At 40.2% G+C, this 20,588-nt stretch overlaps 1 protein-coding gene across 1 annotated transcript in view; it reads left to right on the top strand.

Moving 5' to 3' along the window:
* myt1la (myelin transcription factor 1-like, a) overlaps positions 1 to 20,588 on the top strand; it is an 85,318-nt gene that overhangs the window by 51,883 nt on the left and 12,847 nt on the right. Inside the window, exons 10-18 of the mRNA XM_079645346.1 lie at positions 3,280 to 3,370; positions 6,401 to 6,511; positions 6,938 to 7,158; positions 9,632 to 9,754; positions 10,288 to 10,445; positions 11,139 to 11,156; positions 13,966 to 14,187; positions 19,094 to 19,245; positions 20,212 to 20,280. Coding sequence (XP_079501472.1) covers positions 3,280 to 3,370; positions 6,401 to 6,511; positions 6,938 to 7,158; positions 9,632 to 9,754; positions 10,288 to 10,445; positions 11,139 to 11,156; positions 13,966 to 14,187; positions 19,094 to 19,245; positions 20,212 to 20,280 — 1,165 coding nt within the window. The remainder of the gene's footprint in view (positions 1 to 3,279; positions 3,371 to 6,400; positions 6,512 to 6,937; positions 7,159 to 9,631; positions 9,755 to 10,287; positions 10,446 to 11,138; positions 11,157 to 13,965; positions 14,188 to 19,093; positions 19,246 to 20,211; positions 20,281 to 20,588) is intronic.

The raw sequence follows: 20,588 nt of genomic DNA, 5'->3' as shown, positions 1-20,588 counted from the left end.
AGCTAACGAAACAAAAACACTCACTAGAGGACAACGTAACCAAGCTAACGAAACAAAAACACTAACTAGAGGAAAACGTAACCAAGCTAACGAAACAAAAACACTCACTAGAGGAAAACGTAACCAAGCTAACGAAACAAAAACACTCACTAGAGGAAAACGTAACCAAGCTAACGAAACAAAAACACTCACTAGAGGAAAACGTAACCAAGCTAACGAAACAAAATCACTCACTAGAGGAAAACGTAACCAAGCTAGCGAAACAAAAACACTCACTAGAGGAAAACGTAACCAAGCTAACGAAACAAAAACACTCACTAGAGGACAACGTAACCAAGCTAACGAAACAAAAACACTCACTAGAGGAAAACGTAACCAAGCTAACGAAACAAAAACACTCACTAGAGGAAAACGTAACCAAGCTAACGAAACAAAAACACTCACTAGAGGAAAACGTAATCAAGCTTACGAAACAAAAACACTCACTAGAGGAAAATGTAACCAAGCTAACGAAACAAAAACACTCACTAGAGGAAAACGTAACCAAGCTAACGAAACAAAAACACTCAATAGAGGAAAACGTAACCAAGCTAATGAAACAAAAACACTCGATAGAGGAAAACGTAACCAAGCTAACGAAACAAAAACACTCGCTAGAGGAAAACGTAACCAAGCTAATGAAACAAAAACACTCACTAGAGGAAAACGTAACCAAGCTAACGAAACAAAAACACTCACTAGAGGAATACGTAACCAAGCTAACGAAACAAAAACACTCACTAGAGGAAAACGTAACCAAGCTAACGAAACAAAAACACTCACTAGAGGAAAACGTAACCAAGCTAACTTAACAAAAACACTCACTAGAGGAAAACGTAACCAAGCTAACGAAACAAAAACACTCACTAGAGGAATACGTAACCAAGCTAACGAAACAAAAACACTCACTAGAGGAATACGTAACCAAGCTAACGAAACAAAAACACTCACTAGAGGAATACGTAACCAAGCTAACGAAACAAAAACACAAACTAGAGGAAAACGTAACCAAGCTAACGAAACAAAAACACTCACTAGAGGAAAACGTAACCAAGCTAACGAAACAAAAACACTCACTAGAGGAATACGTAACCAAGCTAACGAAACAAAAACACTCACTAGAGGAAAACGTAACCAAGCCAACGAAACAAAAACACTCACTAGAGGAAAACGTAACCAAGCCAACGAAACAAAATCACTCATTAGAGGAAAACGTAACCAAGCTAACGAAACAAAAACACTCACTAGAGGAAAACGTAACCAAGCTAACGAAACAAAAACACTCACTAGAGGAATACGTAACCAAGCTAACGAAACAAAAACACTCACTAGAGGAAAACGTAACCAAGCCAACGAAACAAAAACACTCACTAGAGGAAAACGTAACCAAGCCAACGAAACAAAATCACTCATTAGAGGAAAACGTAACCAAGCTAACGAAACAAAAACACTCACTAGAGGAAAACGTAACCAAGCTAACGAAACAAAATCACTCACTAGAGGAAAACGTAACCAAGCTAACGAAACAAAAACACTCACTAGAGGAATACGTAACCAAGCTAACGAAACAAAAACACTCACTAGAGGAATACGTAACCAAGCTAACGAAACAAAAACACTCACTAGAGGAATACGTAACCAAGCTAACGAAACAAAAACACTCACTAGAGGAAAACGTAACCAAGCTAACGAAACAAAAACACTCACTAGAGGAAAACTTAACCAAGCTAACGAAACAAAAACACTCACTAGAGGAAAACGTAACCAAGCTAACGAAACAAAAACACTCACTAGAGGAAAACGTAACCAAGCTAACGAAACAAAAACACTCACTAGAGGAAAACGTAACCAAGCTAACGAAACAAAAACACTCACTAGAGGAAAACGTAACCAAGCTAACGAAACAAAAACACTCACTAGAGGAAAACGTAACCAAGCCAACGAAACAAAAACACTCACTAGAGGAAAACGTAACCAAGCTAACGAAACAAAAACACTCACTAGAGGAATACGTAACCAAGCTAACGAAACAAAAACACTCACTAGAGGACGACGTAACCAAGCTAACGAAACAAAAACACTCACTAGAGGAATACGTAACCAAGCTAACGAAACAAAAACACTCACTAGAGGAATACGTAACCAAGCTAACGAAACAAAAACACTCACTAGAGGAAAACGTAACCAAGCTAACGAAACAAAAACACTCACTAGAGGAAAACGTAACCAAGCTAACGAAACAAAAACACTCACTAGAGGAATACGTAACCAAGCCAACGAAACAAAAACACTCACTAGAGGACAAGGCACTGAGCAAATCAATAATGTTGGCTTGGCGATATATAGGCTGGTAGTCTGCGTTACACTACAAGAAAAACTGCCACAAGACGAAGGGAGACTAAGACAATATATACATCTAAAACGAGAGAGAGAGTTACTTTTGAAAAGAAAACAGGAAGGCACCAAACAACAAAAATAATTTAAATAATCTTTCCAGACACAGTGATCAAAATGCAAATCAAGTGTGTGCGTCGCTCTAATCATGCTCGTTTTGTTAAATTCAGTGGTCAGTCAGTCGTGCAGCTTTAATGTAGGGCTATACAAATCCCATGTATTATTATTATTATTATTATTATTATTATTATTATTATTAATGTGTCCATGCCTACCCGTCGCTGCTGACCATGTACATGCACTACAACCTGTAGAACACACGACAGGAAAGGAACGATCCCCCAAAACTAAATCTAGAGACATGCAAGCAAAGTGTAATAAATCGTTCCACTGCAGATGGAGCAGATTATAATACGATAGGATACGACACGATAACACTTTAATGATCAGATTAAGTCTGAAATGCTCCTTGCATCACAGCAGCTCCATGTGTAACATCAACAGACAAACATCAAGACACATTACATGAACAACAAACAACAAACATTTAACATAGCAGCACGATCAGTGAGAGCTCAGAGAACACTTCATAACAGTGCATGGTTCCAGTTTATCGTCTCATGACAGATTATGAAATGAGCACAGTGATCAAAAAGCAAATCAAGTGTGTGTGTCGCTGTAATCATGCTCGTGTTGTTAAATCCAGCAGCCTGTTGTCAGTCATCTGTTGTGTGAGTGGTGCGTCTGTAATGTTCGCATGCCTAAATCCGCTGCTGAGCGCCCGGTGACTCTCCTGTCGTCTCCTAACCCTTCGCTGTCTTTCTCACCTTTTCCTGTCCCTCAAAGTCCTTGCCATGTATGAGAATGTTTTAAAGTGCCCCACTCCCGGCTGCTCAGGACGGGGTCATGTCAATAGCAACAGGAACTCGCACCGCAGGTGAGTGAGCGGCATTCAGACGGCCGCAAACACCCGAAACACACCGTGAATGTGGCAGATTTACAGAACAGCTTCAAGTTCAAGGCTTTTATTGTGATTTGTACAAAGTTACAGTGTGATATGTCCTCCTCCAACAGAGCAACACAATACAACAGATACAATACTGCAAGTAAATACAAGTGAAATAGTTCAATAAGAGTCTAAGTAATTGGAATATGATATATTAGATAACTAATGTGTAAGTTGCAAACAGATGAATGTTATGGATGTTCTTTCAAAAGAACAGAGGCTGTAAGTGTGTGTGCTGTTGTCTCTGTAACTTCAGTGCAGACAAACCCTTTTCTGATTGGTCGCTGCATCTTCAGTGGCAGAACGTCACATTTACGTCCCCAAATGTGCATTAAATAGACATAAATCCTATATTAGCTCCTGTATTCCACGTCAAGTCCTTTACTGGAAAGTCTTCATAAGAACATTTCAAGTTAGTTTCCTTTAAGGCTCTGAATTCTAAACATGAAATGACTTAAAACAGCTTCGTAGTGTTTTTCCAATTCAAATAAGACACAGATATGACCAAAACATTAGCAAGTCAAATCTTAGGTTGACAATTCAATTTTCTGGATAATAACGTTGGACATTTCTTAATAGCTGCTTTGCTTTTCCAGTTTAAAAATAGGAGGCAAAATAAAGGCAGTTGCTCACAGAATGTCTGTTAAGCTTGTTTTACACACGTTGACCTTCATACTGTCAATAAACATCCTTTATTAGTTGTTGCATTTTGTACCCACTAATGCTGTTAGTTGTTCTCCTAAAAGATAATTGTTGGACCAAGATTAACCAACGTTTAGATCGACCCTGATACCCAAAATTGCCTCATCGTCTTTCTCAGAAAATGATCTCTGTTTTGGGAGAATTACCGGGTTTGATGCATGTGGGGAAAGGGGTTTCACATCTGAATGTCTGAGCTGAAGGTGTGCCTGCGTCAGCTGTTTAACAGGCAGAGCATCACACACACACACACACACACACACACACACACACACACACACACACACACACACACACACACACACACACACACACACACACACACACACACACACATAAACACAAGCATATTTTTGAATTATGTAAAGTGATTAGGATTTGCACTTATGTTCTAACAGATACGTTGAGCCTCAAATCTCAGACGTACACACAGTCTCAGTGGAACATATAAGAGCTAGAACACACACACACACACACACACACACACACACACACACACACACACACACACACACACACACACACACACACACACACACACACACACACACACACACACTAGGAGACTCTTACAAATTAGCTCACAGACAGCAGCACACGTGCTCTGGCAGACAGAGCAGCACACACACACAAACAAACACACACCAACCAACACACACACACACACACACACACACACACACACACACACACACACACACACACACACACACACACACACACACACACACACACACACACACACACACACACTAGGAGACTCTTACAAATTAGCTCACAGACAGCAGCACACGTGCTCTGGCAGACAGAGCAGCACACACACACAAACAAACACACACCAACCAACACACACACACACACACACACACACACACACACACACACACACACACACACACACACACACACACACACACACACACACACACACACACACACACACACACACACACACACACACACACACACACACACACACCACACACACGCACACACACTCTGGATCAGACGTGGCTGCAGGGTGTGTTATGTAGCACAGCTCCACTGGGAGAGAGGAAACAAAGCAGTAGCGAGCTAGCTTAGCTCCTTGTTAGCTTCCAGCTCACACAGCTTTCATGTCTGGCAGTCGCCATGGAAACGCCTTCGTTGCAGCAGCAGCAGCAGTCACACACCGTTAACTATCACTGTTCAAAATGTGTGTGTGTGTGTTTGTGTGTGAGAGAGAAGTCCTCACCACATGCTATAGGGTCATGGTCCTCACATGTACAGCAAAACATGTATGTGTGTGTATGTGTGCAATGGTGGAAGAAGTATTAAGATGTATTACTCAAGAAAAATACTGATACCACAATAAAAAAAACACTGTTTTAAATAAAAAACTTGCATTTAATATACGTGAAACTATGCAAGTATAATCCAGAAGAGATCCTTAAAGCATAAGAGTAAAATCACTCACACAAACTATTCATCTGAATTTTAAAGATGGCTACAATAGAGCTTATTTTATACTCATTTTAAACTCACCAAAACAATAAAAAGGAATGCAAAATGCAGCAAATAGAAAGTGTAATCTGCATATTCCACTTGACTGGGATTGAAAAGATGGATACAGATTTAGAGGGTGTTGCTTACTTATTCTCGTCTATGGGCGTTGGTGTGAAGTCACACATTTTTTGTAAACGCTCACGAGAGAAAAAAGTGTTTTTGTGGAGCAACTGCATCTTTCTCCCAGCTGTCAGTCAACAAGTCGGAGAAATGGTAAACTAACCAGCTTTCAAGACAATAAATACATCAGTTATTAACCAATTAGTACTCAGTGCAGTTAATTGAGTCACTGCAGCAGTAAGCCGGTATATAACCAGGCCGTCACTGAACAGAAAAAACAATTAGTAAGTTAGTAAATTAGTAATAATTCAGAAAATGAACTGTCTTAACCAAACAGTCGTCATAGAGTCGGAAATATTTAATCCCTAATTCATTCTGAACTGCTTTTCATTCAGATGGTGTGTGAGTGTGTGTGTGTGTGTGTGTGTGTGTGTGTGTGTGTGTGTGTGTGTGTGTGTGTGTGTGTGTGTGTGTGTGTGTGTGTGTGTGTGTGTGTGTGTGTGTGTGTGTGTGTGTGTGTGTGTGTGTGTGTGTGTGTGTGTGAGTGTATGTAACCAGGCCGTTTGCTTTCTTCCCCTCCCATCTCTCTCTCTCTTTCTCTCTCTCTCCCTCTCTCTCCCCCCCTCTCTCTCTCTCTCTCTCTCTCTCTCTCCTCAGTCTGTCTGGTTGTCCCATCGCTGCTGCAGATAAGATGACGAAGGTCCACGAGAAGATCCTGCCGATAGAAAGCGGCATTAAAACCAGTCAGACGTCAGACCGGGTCCTCAGGTACCTCCAACTCTGAGTTAGCAGTAATGTGTTGTAATTATAATGCAGGGAAACCTCTAACTGCCATGTAGTATCAAAGATAAGAAGATAAGATAAGAGGTACTTTATTGATCCCAATTTGGGAAATGTTTGCGTTGAAGCAGAGAAATTAAAAGACTAGAAATAAACAATCCAAAATGTAAACATCTGAAATAGAAATGAAATAGCATTTTCTTTCTGTTTTTGACATAGCCGTAGATTACATGTCCCTCAGATCAGGGAAGGTGCATTGACAGCAAACACATAATGAGCAATGCGTCTTCTTTGTCTCTTATATCATCATCTTGGCTTTGGGAAATAATGACTGATTGTTTTGACGTTTTTCTCTTAAATCCGAGATGCTAAATGGTATGTCCCTGTTTGTTACCGCTTCTGGTTTCCTCTCAGGCCGATGTGTTTCGTGAAGCAGCTGGAGATTCCTCAGTACGGATTTAAAAACAATGTTCCCACCAGCACGCCGAGGTCTAACCTGGCCAAGGAGCTGGAGAAATATTCAAAGACGAGCTACGATTACGGCGGATACGACAGCCAACACGGAGCCTACGGAAAAAGAGGCCCGACATCCAAGTCCCACCACGGGAGAGACACTTCCCCGAAGGGATTCGATGGTAAGGCAAACCATCATTTATCAGTGTTAGAAAAAACATCCCTGGTCCCCGGCTTGAGCTTGAATCTCAGGATCCATGTATCTGTGATCCTCTCCAGAATGGAAGGAGTCATCACATACAGAGCATCAACTAGTTCCTGAACAGTGTCCTTCACATGCTGATATCCAAGAGAGGGAGTTACACAGTCCCAAGATGGAGGAATAGAAAGCAGTATTCAATGTTTACTTCAGATTAGCTCCACGTCAGAAATGAGCATGCTTGTCATATGTCTCTCTCCATAGAGGCTGAATCATCATGTTAATCACATAGCTATCATATGCCTCAAACAGTCCTGATGCTCTTCTAGGTAATCACACATCCTGTCATGTTCACAGCTACAGCTGATACCTTTGTTATCATGGTACTCTCATGTTGGAAGAGGACATTCAGTGTTTTCCCAACAATCAGTTATTCATGTTGTTTATTTGTCTCTCTCTTTGTTTGAAAGACTGCCGGTGTTCTTGTTTTTTTCTACCTCTGGTTCCCTGGTGGAAATAAATATGTCACAGCGGGTGGCGACGACAGGCAGATGCTGCATCTATAGCACAATGCTGGAATTTAAATAAGTTAGAAGGAGAATAACAAGGAGAAAGGAGAAGAAGCAGGTGTCGCCACGTCGTAATTTATCTGAGCAATCTGTCCGTCTTAACTCTGTATTGATTTGCCTAACGCTCTATCTCTGACAAAGATAACAGAAACTGCTTTTATTTGAATTCACGGTGCTTTCATTCCTAATGTTTCTTTTAAATGAAAGCATTAAAAGCAGGTGGACGGACGTATCGACTACTATTGTTATCATGAATTCAAATAAGTTTAAAAACAGACAGAAACAGATTGACATACTCTGACATTCATTTTTGTTTTAATTGATGATGTTTTTGCCCATTTATTTCTAATTAATGTAAGTCTAAAAAAGCAGATAGAATCAGATTTACTCTCAGACTTATCTTTCCTTTTTATTTCATTTTGGCAAACTTAAAAAAAAGCTTATTTTAATTCTTATTTTCTTATAAATGCAAGCATATAAAAACAGTGGGTAGAAACTCATTTGCCGTAAGACCTTTGGGAATAAAACCTCCAAGAAGATTCCACTATCGAGGATTTCTCTGTTTTCCTATTATTAGGAGAACATTTTGTACTTGACACACACACACACACACACACACACACACACACACACACACACACACACACACACACACACACACACACACACACACACACACACACACACACACACACACACACACACATACACATACACATACACACACACTCTCTCTCTCTCTCTCTCTCTCTCTCTCTCTCTCTCTCTCTCTCTCACACACACACACACACACGCTCAGCACTCGTGTATTCTCTTTGTGAAAGCGCTGAAAACGCCGGTGTTTTCCGCCTCTCCACATGGCTAGAGTGAGAGCGTGGAAATACTGAGCCAAGGATGGAGGGAGGGAGGGAGGGAGGGAGGAGGGTAGAGATTTTAACCTTTGAAGACCATTTACATGCACTAAAACCTATAGAACACGCTAGAGGAAATGGAAAGCACCAAAAAGCATAATAGGGCCTCTTTAAGTGTAAGTCTTTGTTTTGTATCATCTTATGAAGGATAGAAATAAGGATGTAAGGACAAAGAAAAAGGTTGGATGGAGAATCTGGAGTGATGCTTTTGGAGTCGTGATGGAGGGGAGCGCAGACACCTCGTCTAAAAAGCCTCCCTCTCGCCTGCGTCTCACTAATGGCTGGAAGCCAAAGAAACAGGGCTCGCCTCCATTATCTCCCTCCATCCTCCATTCTCACTTTCAACACCAGAACACAATCACTGCCCTTAAATCCTTTCCTCTGTTCAATATTTCCTTATTTTTGAAAAATTAACAATACCTTTTTTTTATTTCTTAAATACAGAATAGCCTAAATATGAAAGAATACACATCCTGATATTGAATGTAATGTTTATTTAATTTTGCATTGAAAGTGATGCATGTAGTGTGTTCTCTAGGTTTTAGTGCATGTAAATGGTCTGCAAAGGTTAAAATCCCTGCCTGAAACGCCTCCATTGGACTCATTTGTTTACTTCCCGGACATAGTGACATCACTTTGTAACACTCACGCTCCTTCTGACTAGCGTTCCAGCAGATTGACATGCACAAAGATGTTATTTGGTAAAACTAAAACGACTAATTATTAACAAATAAACTGTAGGTGATATACTAAGGGGGCGGGACATCTCTAAGCTGTTGACCAATCACAACAGAGCCGGCCAGCTAACCAATCAGAGCAGACTGGGCTCTGGTTTCAGACAGAGGGTGAAAAGAGGTGCTGCAGCACAGGCAGTATGAGAACACTAAAGAGCTTTCTGAACATCAAAGCGTGGAGACATGTCCCAGTAGAGACGTTGTAGTAATCCATATTGCTGTACGTGTGTTTCTCCGTACAGTGAAGCGTTACTGCAAGACATCGAGCCCGACCAGCAGTACGACCAGCAGCTACGCCCCGAGCAGCAGCAGCAGTCTGAGCTGTGGAGTAGGAGGAGGAGGAGGAGGGGGAGGGGGAGGTATAGGTAAATACATATTTTTATATAGATGTAACCGTTGTCGATGTCTGCGTTGTGTTTTGTGTTGTTGAAGGATGAGACCCGAGCCAGTATACCGTTGAGGTGATCTCCGTTTATTTACTGACAGTGACAATATACAACAAATCAGCATTAAATGAGTTGTCCTTCAGACTGACTCTTCTCACGTGGAACATTAACAAGAAGGGCAGAGGAAAATGTCAGGGACACAATATGAAGAGGGGAAGTCCCCATACAAATAAGCTTCTGAGTACAGTGACTACATTTTGGAGGTTCCGCCCACTGATTCTAGACCAGTCAGTATTTAACGTTTAATAAATAAAGAAAACAGAATTGTTAAATACAAAACACAGAATTTTTGTGATTATACTAAATGACTTACAAAGAAATATTTAACAATAAACACCACTGTACATATATTTGTATTTTTGCATTCGGGAGTGTGGAAAACGGTATTTCCATCTCTCTGTCTGTACACACAAACAAAGATTGACAATACCGTTGCCTTTGCCTTTGAGCAGGAGGCAGCAGCGCCAGCAGCACCTGCAGTAAGAGCAGCTTCGACTACACTCACGACATGGAGGCGGCGCACATGGCGGCCACGGCCATCCTCAACCTGTCGACGCGCTGCAGAGAGCTGCCCCACGCTCTGGAGAAATCACAGGACCTGCTCACACAGGTACAGATGGGTCCATTTACTCTCACTGCCAAATACATTCACATTAACAAGTCATGCTGATATGTTTTTGAGGATATTTTGTGTATGAGATATCAAGTAAAATGTTGAAAGTGAACTTGACAAAATAGCATTCAGTTGAAATTAAATAAACGTTACATTAAATATCAGGATGTTCTGTATTCAATTCAATTCAATTCAATTCAAGGCCTTATTGTCATGTGCACATTAGCTACAGTGTAATTGTGTCAATGAAACACTGAAGTCACAGGCTCCTCCAACAGAGTAGCATGAATATATATAGGACATCAAACAATTCAATAAATAGTTAAAATAGTGCAAGAGAATGTGTTGAGATGTGCAAGTAAATGTAATGTTTCATTCATGCCCTTTATGCAACTTTTATAGAATATTCCATGTTTTTTTACAACCTTAGTTGCATTTTTGGTGTTTTCACCATCTTTTCTATCAGTAATGATAACATTGCACCCACCAGGGTAATTGCTGAGATATGGGAATGTGGTAAAATTACTAAAAGTTTTTATAATTTGACCCAAAACTGTCTGTTTTTAAACATCCATTACCACATACAAATTCACTTCTTGTTTCTACTTTGAACCTCTTGTTTTACCTTTGATTAAAAGTCATTAGATCTGGATTAACTGTTCTTTCCCATGTTTCCCATGTTTCCTCCAGATCTCAGCCGTCAACTTGGTGAGTACAATGTTATTATTCCTGAAAAATAATTAATAAAACTATTACAAAACAAGATCCAAGCAGTAATCCAAGCTGTCCATCCTTTAAGGGTTAACACAAACTTTGCAAACATGATAAAAAGTTTGAGAGACCCAGATATGGATCAGGTAGTCTGAGGGAAATCAAACTTTCACACAGATCAATACTAACAATTTCAGGCATATTGATATTTTTACATTATTAAAAAGTGTGTTTGAGGAGTCAAACTTTTAAAACCTGTGTTACAAAGTGTGGACTGAGTTGAGACTTTATACATATTTTGATATTATATGTCCATTAGGAATCATTAGTGTAGGCCTTAGGTCACAGCAGGCACATAGGAAGTGTGTCACGAACTTGGATACACAAGGTAAACGACCAATGCACGACCCGGGAGACAGAGGTCAAGTATAAGTAAATACTTTATTTTCAAAAAATTGAAACACAAAAAAAGATAGACACTCTTACAGCCCGTCCAGACGGCGGCGTGCGTTGAAGCTTCAACGCTTCTGCCCATTCACTTTGAATGGGGTGACGTCACGATTCGCCGAACTGCATTATGGGAGCAAAGCGTAGCTTCTCTCGCGGTGCTCGCTGCAAAAGTAGAGCAATGTTCTACTTTTGCCGCCTCGACGGAGGCCTCAGCCAATCGAATCATATGCCAGTACAAGCTCTAGCCAATCAAACCGCGTGCTTGTGTGTCCGGGGCGGGAGATTCATGTGATTGGTTGTTGGTCGAGTTTCAGCCCCCCCCGCCGGCAAGCTTCAACGCTTCTGCCCGTTCACTTTGAATGGGGTGATGTCACGCTTTGCCGAACTGCATTGTGGGAGTCGCTACGCGTTGCTTGCGTTGCTCGCGTTGCTCGCGGTGCTCGTTGCAAAAGTTGAGCAATGTTCAACGTTTGAAGCTTCGACGGAGGCGTCAGCCAATCGAATCATATGCCAGTACAAGCTCTAGCCAATCACACCGCGTGCTTGTGTGTCCGGGGCGGGAGATTAATGTGATTGGTTGTTGGTCGAGTTTCAGCCCCCCCCCGCCGGCAAACTTCAACGCTTCTGCCCGTTCACTTTGAATGGGGTGATGTCACTCTTTACCGAACTGCATTGTGGGAGTCGCTACGCGTTGCTTGCGTTGCTCGCGGTGCTCGTTGCAAAAGTTGAGCAATGTTCAACGTTTGAAGCTTCGACGGAGGCGTCAGCCAATCAAATCATATGCCAGTACAAGCTCTAGCCAATCACACCGCGTGCTTGTGTGTCCGGGGCGGCAGATTCATGTTATTGGTTGTTGGTCGAGTTTCAGACACGCCCACCGGCAAGCTTCAACGCAGGCTGCTTAGTGGACGAGGTGAAAAAATGCTCAACAAGGCACAAAAGAAAATCGCTCACCAAGTGAGGAACAAAACTAAGTACAAAGTAAATCAGGAGCATGAATCAGGCTTGAGATAAGATAAGTAACTGCTGGAACGCTGACTACTGACATGGAGACTGGACAAGACGAATTGACAAAATAAGGGGAGACTGGGGAATTTAAACAAGAGGTAACTGGGCACAGCTGGAAACAATCAGGGGCGGGGCGGGCGCTGATGAGAGCGGGAGACACACACAAGGGTAGGGAGTCAAGGGACCTGGAATGAAACTTAACAGGTGAGTGTCAAAACAAAACAGGAAGTGGGAGACAATACAAAAATGTACTAAACAAAAACATGAAACATGACTAGACTCAACACTTTTGACGCGACACAACAAAGTGTTGTTATGTCCATCTTTAGGTGGCATACAATGTGCCTGCATAGTTGTATTTGCTTGTATTTAAAAAAATTATTGGCCAAGCCTTTTAACCCTCCTGTTGTGTTCGGATCAAATCTGACCGATTCACTACTTTCATCAATCATAAGTATTGCATTGTGTTTCACATTTGATTGTCTCAAGGCCTTATGATATCCTCCACAGTAGGCTTATGAACATATAACATTTGCTGATCACCAGTTTCAATTTTGAGTGGTTTAGTCAACTTTCTGTCAAAAATGACCGCCATAGGAAATGAATGGGTAACCCTAGAATATGTTAGAAAATATACTCAAGTAGAAGTACAGATACTCATGTTTAAAAATACTCTGGTGAAAGTAGAAGTACTGACTAAACTTCTTGACTCAAGTCAAAGTAAAGAGGCTTTGAAATGTACTTCAGTAAAAAGTACCCATAACTAGCAGCTGTTTTAAAGAGTACCTGACCTCCCTTTATATTAATAGAACAATAATGTCATTGTTAGCTAATGAATGTTTCCATGCTGAACAACGGCAACATGACAACGTTTCCATTGGTCCCTCTTCTTTAGAGAAGACCAGGAAATGATGGATACACGGATCGTGTTCAAATCAATAGGCACGCAATGACTCGAAATAATAATGATCACGCCACCAAACACACATTCAGACTAAAGGAACCAGCCTGTTTGGAAAATGAGAGAAGTAGAAAGTACAGGTATTTGAGTTCAACATGTAAGAAGTAGAAAGTACAGGTATTTGAGTTCAACATGTAAGAAGTAGAAAGTACAGGTATTTGAGTTCAACATGTGAGAAGTAGAAAGTACATGTATTTGAGTTCAACATGTAAGAAGTAGAAAGTACAGGTATTTGAGTTCAAAATGTAAGAAGTCAAAGTAAAAAGTCGTCAGAAAAATAAGTAGTGGAGTAAAGTACTGATACCAGAAAAATGTACTTAAGTACAGTAATGAAGTATTCGTACTTCCTGCCTATGCTCACCGTCCTCCCCTCTCTTCCCTCCTCAGAGCCCGGTTGGAGACCTGGATGATGGTGGGGGTGTGGATGTGGGGGGGCAGCCAGGGGGTCCGGAGGGCAGCGGCACCGTGCTGACGCCCCTGCAGCCGATGTCTCCGCAGCGCCAGGCTCTGCTCAGCAGCCGGTGCTATCAGCTGAGCGAAGCCGACTGCTGGGACCTGCCCGTCGACTACAAGATCAAACGGATCGGGGACGAGCACGACCACAAAGAGGTAGAAGAAGGTCCACCACAGAAAAAACCTCATACAAGTTGTAGTTTATAGCTAACAGGCATCGTGAATGGTTTCCTGGGGTCATTGTGATACATTTGTTTGAAGTAAACAGTAAACTTCAATGATTTCTACGGGTTATTCCTCAAGATCAATGTTTACAGTCATCATCAAGGCTTTTTTTGGTCAATTCTATACAATAGTTTGAACATATGATCATTCTCAATGGTTTCTTGGCGTATTTTCTATACATCATTCAAAGTTTACGGTCATTGTCAATGGTTTCTTGGGGTCATTTCTATAGCTCAAGTTTTACAGTCATCATCCATGTTTTTTTCCTGGGGTTGTTTTGATCAAACAGTTTGAAGTAAACAGTCAACGTCATCATTTGATTTCTATATCAAACGTTTATAGTCACCCTCAATGCTTCTTTCTAGTAATATCTGTAGAATAGGTTGAATTTATGTCATCGTTAATTGTTTCTTGGGGTAATTTCTATCTCTTTTTTCAAAGTAAACAGTCAATGCCATTGGTTTCTTTGGGTAATTCCTAACGGTCAAAGTTTAAAGTCATAAGCAATGCTGTTTCCTGGTAATTTCTGTTGAATAGTTGGAATTTACAGTCATGTTAATGGTTTCTTTTGGTAATATCTGTACAATAGTTTAGTTTACAGGCATCATCAATAGTTTCCTGGGGTCATTTTGATCAAATAGTTGGAAGTAAACAATCAACGTCATTGATTTCTTGGGCTAATTTCTATAAATCAACGTTTATTAACTTATACATTTTATTTCTGTTCAGTAGTTCAAAGTTTGGGTATGTTGTCAATGGTTTCCAGGAGTCATTTTGTATAATTCAAAGTTTAAAAAATGATCATCAATGGTTTCCTGGGTTTTTTAGGTATTTATTAACAATATCTAAAAAAAATACAGTTAACAGCAGCGGTTTCCTGGGGTAATTTCCATCCAATAGTTCAAATGTAACATGATCAAAAGTACTTTAGGCCCTGAAGTACTTTTGATCATGTTACATTTGAACTATTGGATGGAAATTACCCTAAAGTTTTGGGTGATTCCCATCCAATAGTTAAAGTTTTACAAGCGTCTTCATCAACAATGGTTTCCTGGGGTAACTTCTTTTCAAAGTTTGGGTAGTTTGAACTCAATAGTTAAAAACGGGGGTCATCTTTTATAATTCAAATTTAAAAAAATGTATTTCAATGGTTTCATTGGGTAGTTTATTTACATTAGTTTGATCTTTACAGTCATAATCAATGTTGCAATCACCAGGTATTGTCAATGGTTTGCTGGGGTAAGTTCACAGTCATCAGCAATGGTTTCTTTGGTTACATTTCAATAGTTCAAAGTGTATAGACATCGTACAATATCATACAATGGGGTCGGTTCAAACTGTAACAAGTTCATTGATATGAAGGCAGGGAAAATGATATGTCTTAACTCCAACAGCCACCTAAGACATTTCATTTGAGGAGGACGGTATGATAACCATTGAATAACTGATGTACAAGTTGAATAATATTCACACCAAATTGAAGCTCTAAATGCTGCTCATTCTCCACACTCTGCCCTTACAGTTCTTATTAAAGGCTTTATCCACCTTATCTAATATTAAGAAAGTCTGTCCCCTGATCATACAGAGTAAGGATAATATGAAGCATGAAATTGAGAGATTTAAGGCGTTTATATTAAAGGGTGCACACATAGATTAAGAGATGATAACGCTCTCTAAGCTTTTTAAAGGGATGCTTGTGCTCTGATGCACGGCGGAAAAGCACCATGGAGAAGTTGTGAACCTATTTTGCGAGGGCGTACTTTTGGTTTCTAGTACGCATAATTTTTGCATCGCTTTACATACATAAGAGGGAATGTTGTGAGTTGAAAAAGGTCCACTACGTACAGCTGCAGTAACCAAAGGCATGGAAACGGCACAGTGCTTGCCAAAAGTGTACATCTCAGCCAAGTTCCTGCTGTTAGTCCTCACCCTGGAGCCACTAAATAGAAATGGTATAGCACTTGCAGCCAAATAATAAGAGAAAGGACAGGGCCAAGGATGGATGCTGTAAAACAGAGAAATGTTTCTATCTTAAAACAATCTGCAAGGATCTGTAACCATCAAACTTTGAGTAATTAACAGCGGCAAAGAGAGAAGAACTACTTTTTTTTTTTTTTTTTTTCTTTCTGCAAAGAGTGAACCTTTAAGAGCAACTTCTACGTGACCATGGAAGTGAAATGTAAGGGACTAAATACAGAGTTATGACAGACACAATGTCTCTTATAAATGATATTTTCCTCATCAAAATGCTTCTCTATAAGACCGAGCCATTTGAATGTTCTTAATATATAAATCAAATGAATATAAATCTGACTTATAGATATATCGCTTCACAACATTTAAAGCTTCTCTTTTACTAATGTACATCTCCTAAACTTAAGAGCACTTTTAAGTCTAAGTAATTTAATAGATGGCATTTATTCTTACTTTTACGAGTGGAATCGTTAGAGGATTTGTTTGACTTTACTTCTAAGTCCCATAATCTATTGAAAAAATTTGATTTTCAAACCTTTTTGTATAAAAAGCAGGTGTCAGCCCGTATTGAGAAACTACCTATGAACTTGTGATTTCTTAACTATACAGCAGCGCTCGTTTAGGGTACATTTAAATTCTGACTGCAAGAAATGCCAGCCAATCAGAGCAGCTACTGTGAGATGGGGTCCTTAAAGAGACAGGCGCTAAAACAGGGCGTTTCAGACAGAACGTGAAAACGGGTATTCAGAAAGATGTTACGAGAAAAATAATCTGTTGTTTAAACTTTAACGCATGTTCTATTAGAAACCCAAGGTGAAAGTATGAACTTAGAAGTGGCCATGATATGTCTCCTTTAAAGGGCACATGTCGTGGTTTCCGGTTATCACCCGTCCCCTTGTGTGTTATGAAGGTTGTTCTGCTTGTAAACGGTCTGCAGAGTCACAAACCCTCAAAGTACACCCTGTAGGGAGTAAAGCTCTAACACAGAGAAGACCTGTCTATGCTGCCCCAGAACGCCTCGTTGGACATTTCTCTTTTTCCATTGTTTACTTCTTGGGTATAGTGACGTATTTCGGGTATAGTGATGTAACGTAACGGCTCCACAGATTGGTCCACCAATCCGTGGAGCCGTTACGTGCGCGGAGCAGTTATGTTTGGATCAATCCAAGGACTTCCTCACACACACACACTCGGCGGGACGTTGCGAGACTCGCTGCGAGACACGGTGGCCGTTTCTCAATCGCGAGTAAAACTGCTACAGAGCAACTATTTCAAGTATACTACGTCATCGAGTGGCGCCGGAGGACTGTTTAAATGCATGTTAAATGCCCAGCATTCTGCGCCACTCTATGACGTAGTATACTTGAAATAGTTGCTATGCAGCACGTATACTCGCGATTGAGAAACGGCCAGTGAGCAGGCGGGAAAACACTCAAAGACAGGAAGTAACAAGACACAGTGGGAGAGAACTTCAAAAATAATACAGGAATCAGATCAAAACAAGGATCTTGATATTTTTAGCATTAGAAAAGTTCGTACATCTACTGTAGTACAGTTAGTTAGAAATCTCAGATGTTAAAACAGCTATATTCAGGCAGGTGTTAGGAGATGTTTTTTGTATTTTTTAAACATCAATGCTGCTAAACGTGTTCTTTTTAAAACCAAATAAAACAAAAGTATGAACTTAGAAGTGATTGTGATATGTCTCCTTTAAGTTTAAAATAGCTCTGGTTGATGAGGTTTCTCCACCAGCCTCAGTGCGCCATCATGTGGTTGAAATCGGCGCTTCATGCATCATCAGCTTCCCTCTGAATAAACGCTTCAGGAGTTTGGAGCACGGTGCACTAAAAAGCTGAATTACAGCACTAATACATAAGTAAAACACGTTAGATCTTCTGCACGCTTTAAACCCTCGCAGATCTGATACCACACAGAGCAGTCCATGCAGCAAATTGCTACATTTGCCTCGTTGGATTTAGAGCGCTGAAGTGAAAGGTTTTAATCAGGAGAGTAATTGCGTTTGTTAATGAAGCACAACATTTGAGAGGAGGCCGGAGCCTGCAGCTCGCCGGCTGATGGGATTCTTTTCAGGCGGTCTTGAAACATTCTTGGGGAGGAGTGATGTGATGTGAGCACTGCAGAGTAGACTGCAGTATTCACAGAATCACAGAGTCACTTTCCGAGCCCAAGGGGACCAATTCTGCTTCTTATTTATCAATGGAGCATTACAAAATAATCAAATAACACTTAATTATCAACATGAAGGAAAAGCTCCAGAATGTAGCTGTTATAATGGGGGTTTTGTCAGGGTACTCAATAATTACAATAACAGGTCAAATAACTGCTTTTAAGCATTCAATCAGTTTCTTCTTTATTTGGTCTGAAACGCAATGCAAATTGTGATTAAGGCTTTTTAATTTGTTCTTTAAATATATATTTCCTTAGGGCCTCAACAGTTAAAAACATAAGGATATTCAGTTTACTATTAGAATGAAAAAGAATAGCAAGATTATTATTAGGTTTTTCTGTTGGTCAACTCGTAAATTCACCCCAAATTAAAATCATTGTTATTATAAACAAATCATTTGATAAAGATTAAATAGAAACAGAAGAACGTTTTAATCGGCTTACATTATCACTACATTTTATGATCAAACAGGCCAATCAGAACTGTACAAAGGACAAATAAAACTGCCTCAAATATCTGCCTAACTATAAATTGTCATCGGCAATTCTCTCTCCAAAAGTGTCGCACTACAAAGTGACATTATATATGTTTTTAAATGCATTAAATCACATGAAGTATTGATTATTCGTTGTCCGATATGATTATAATCTGTGAGCATGTAGTGACGTATCGTAGTCTTCTTATTTCTCGTCCCTGCACCAGGGCGATGAGATGGACCCGTTCCAGGAGCTGATGGACGAGCAGCGCTACCCGGCAGAGGTCACCATGCCCAGCCCCAAACACCACAAGTACCCGCCCTGCAAGGAGGGCAAGAAGGAGCTCATCACGTAAGAAACTACTTGGTCATGGATCCGAAACCTTCGAAACACAGACACACTGCTGATTGAAAGAATTATTATATTGTTGTTCAACACTATAAGAGCCAGAGTACTTGCATCAAGTCCACCAAGAGTATACGGTATGTGTCTGTCTAAAGAATAACAGAATCTCACAGGTTTTATACACTTCTTTTTAGCTCACACAGCACTATCCCTTTCAACCTTTTACAATCAAATGTTACAAGACCCTATGACACGCTGCAAACAGACATGTTTAATGTTAATGTTACAAAAGTATCTTTAAATAACCTAAAGGATGAAACTCAAGAGCATGTCTTACAACACATGATTACATAATATAGATTATTTCAACCACTTCAACCCTGAATAACAAGCTTAAATAAAAGCCAACAAGACTTCAATATGTCGTCCCATGATGGGAAACATTATCTGACTTTCATCGTCAAGTCAAAGTCAACTTTATTGTCAATCTTTCAGTTTGTGTGTACAGACAGAGAGATCGAAATACCGTTTCCCACAATCCAGAATACAAATATATATAAAAATATGTATACAAATATGTATATACCTATATATACACAATCAACAGACACATTTATACATATGCACACATTAAGATAAAAGCACAACAATCAATCAATTCGTTATTATTTGAGGAAAGTTAGACCAGTCCTTAAAGGTCACCTATTATGCAAAATCCACTTTTTTATATATTTTATACATACAGTAAACATGTGGAACTCTGTGGAAAGAGACTCTGAAAGTTACAGGAACAAAGATTCTCTCTCTTTTTGATCCATTTATATAAAACCTGTCTGAAAATGAGCCGATCAGATTTTGGCCACTTTATGATGTCATAATGATTTTTTGGCTTGAGTAACCATTAGCCAATCAGCAACCAAGGTAACCCCCCCTATTGTAAATATTCAGTTTGTATCTCTTCTCCTCCCGCAGGTTGTCGAGCTGCCAGCTGGCCGACAAGAACATCCGCGGGATGATGAGTCCCAACGCACAAGAACTCAGGTGATTCTTCAGTTTGAAATACTCCGAGCATGTTCAGAGCATGGCTGCAGTCAAGACCACTAAGCGAGACCTGGGCTGCGGTCAAATACTCAAAATACGTTTGTCCTACAGGAAGTGTTTTCCTAACCGCTTTTCCAAAAGATCAATAGGTCAAAAGGACGACTGCGGGGCGAAGAGATCGACTTCAGAGACTATGGAGATGTTGGTTTGTTTTAAAAGAAAATGAGCACATCCAAAACTACGCTATTTGGCCAGCTACCTTTTCTCGAGAGCTCATTGACATTCCGTTGAACATCTTTCCTACATTT

This window comes from Notothenia rossii (assembly GCF_949606895.1).
Source record: "Notothenia rossii genome assembly, chromosome: 8".
Taxonomy (NCBI): domain Eukaryota; kingdom Metazoa; phylum Chordata; class Actinopteri; order Perciformes; family Nototheniidae; genus Notothenia; species Notothenia rossii.
The sequence above is the reverse complement of the archived record's forward strand: the minus strand, read 5'-3'. Positions and strand labels throughout refer to the sequence as shown.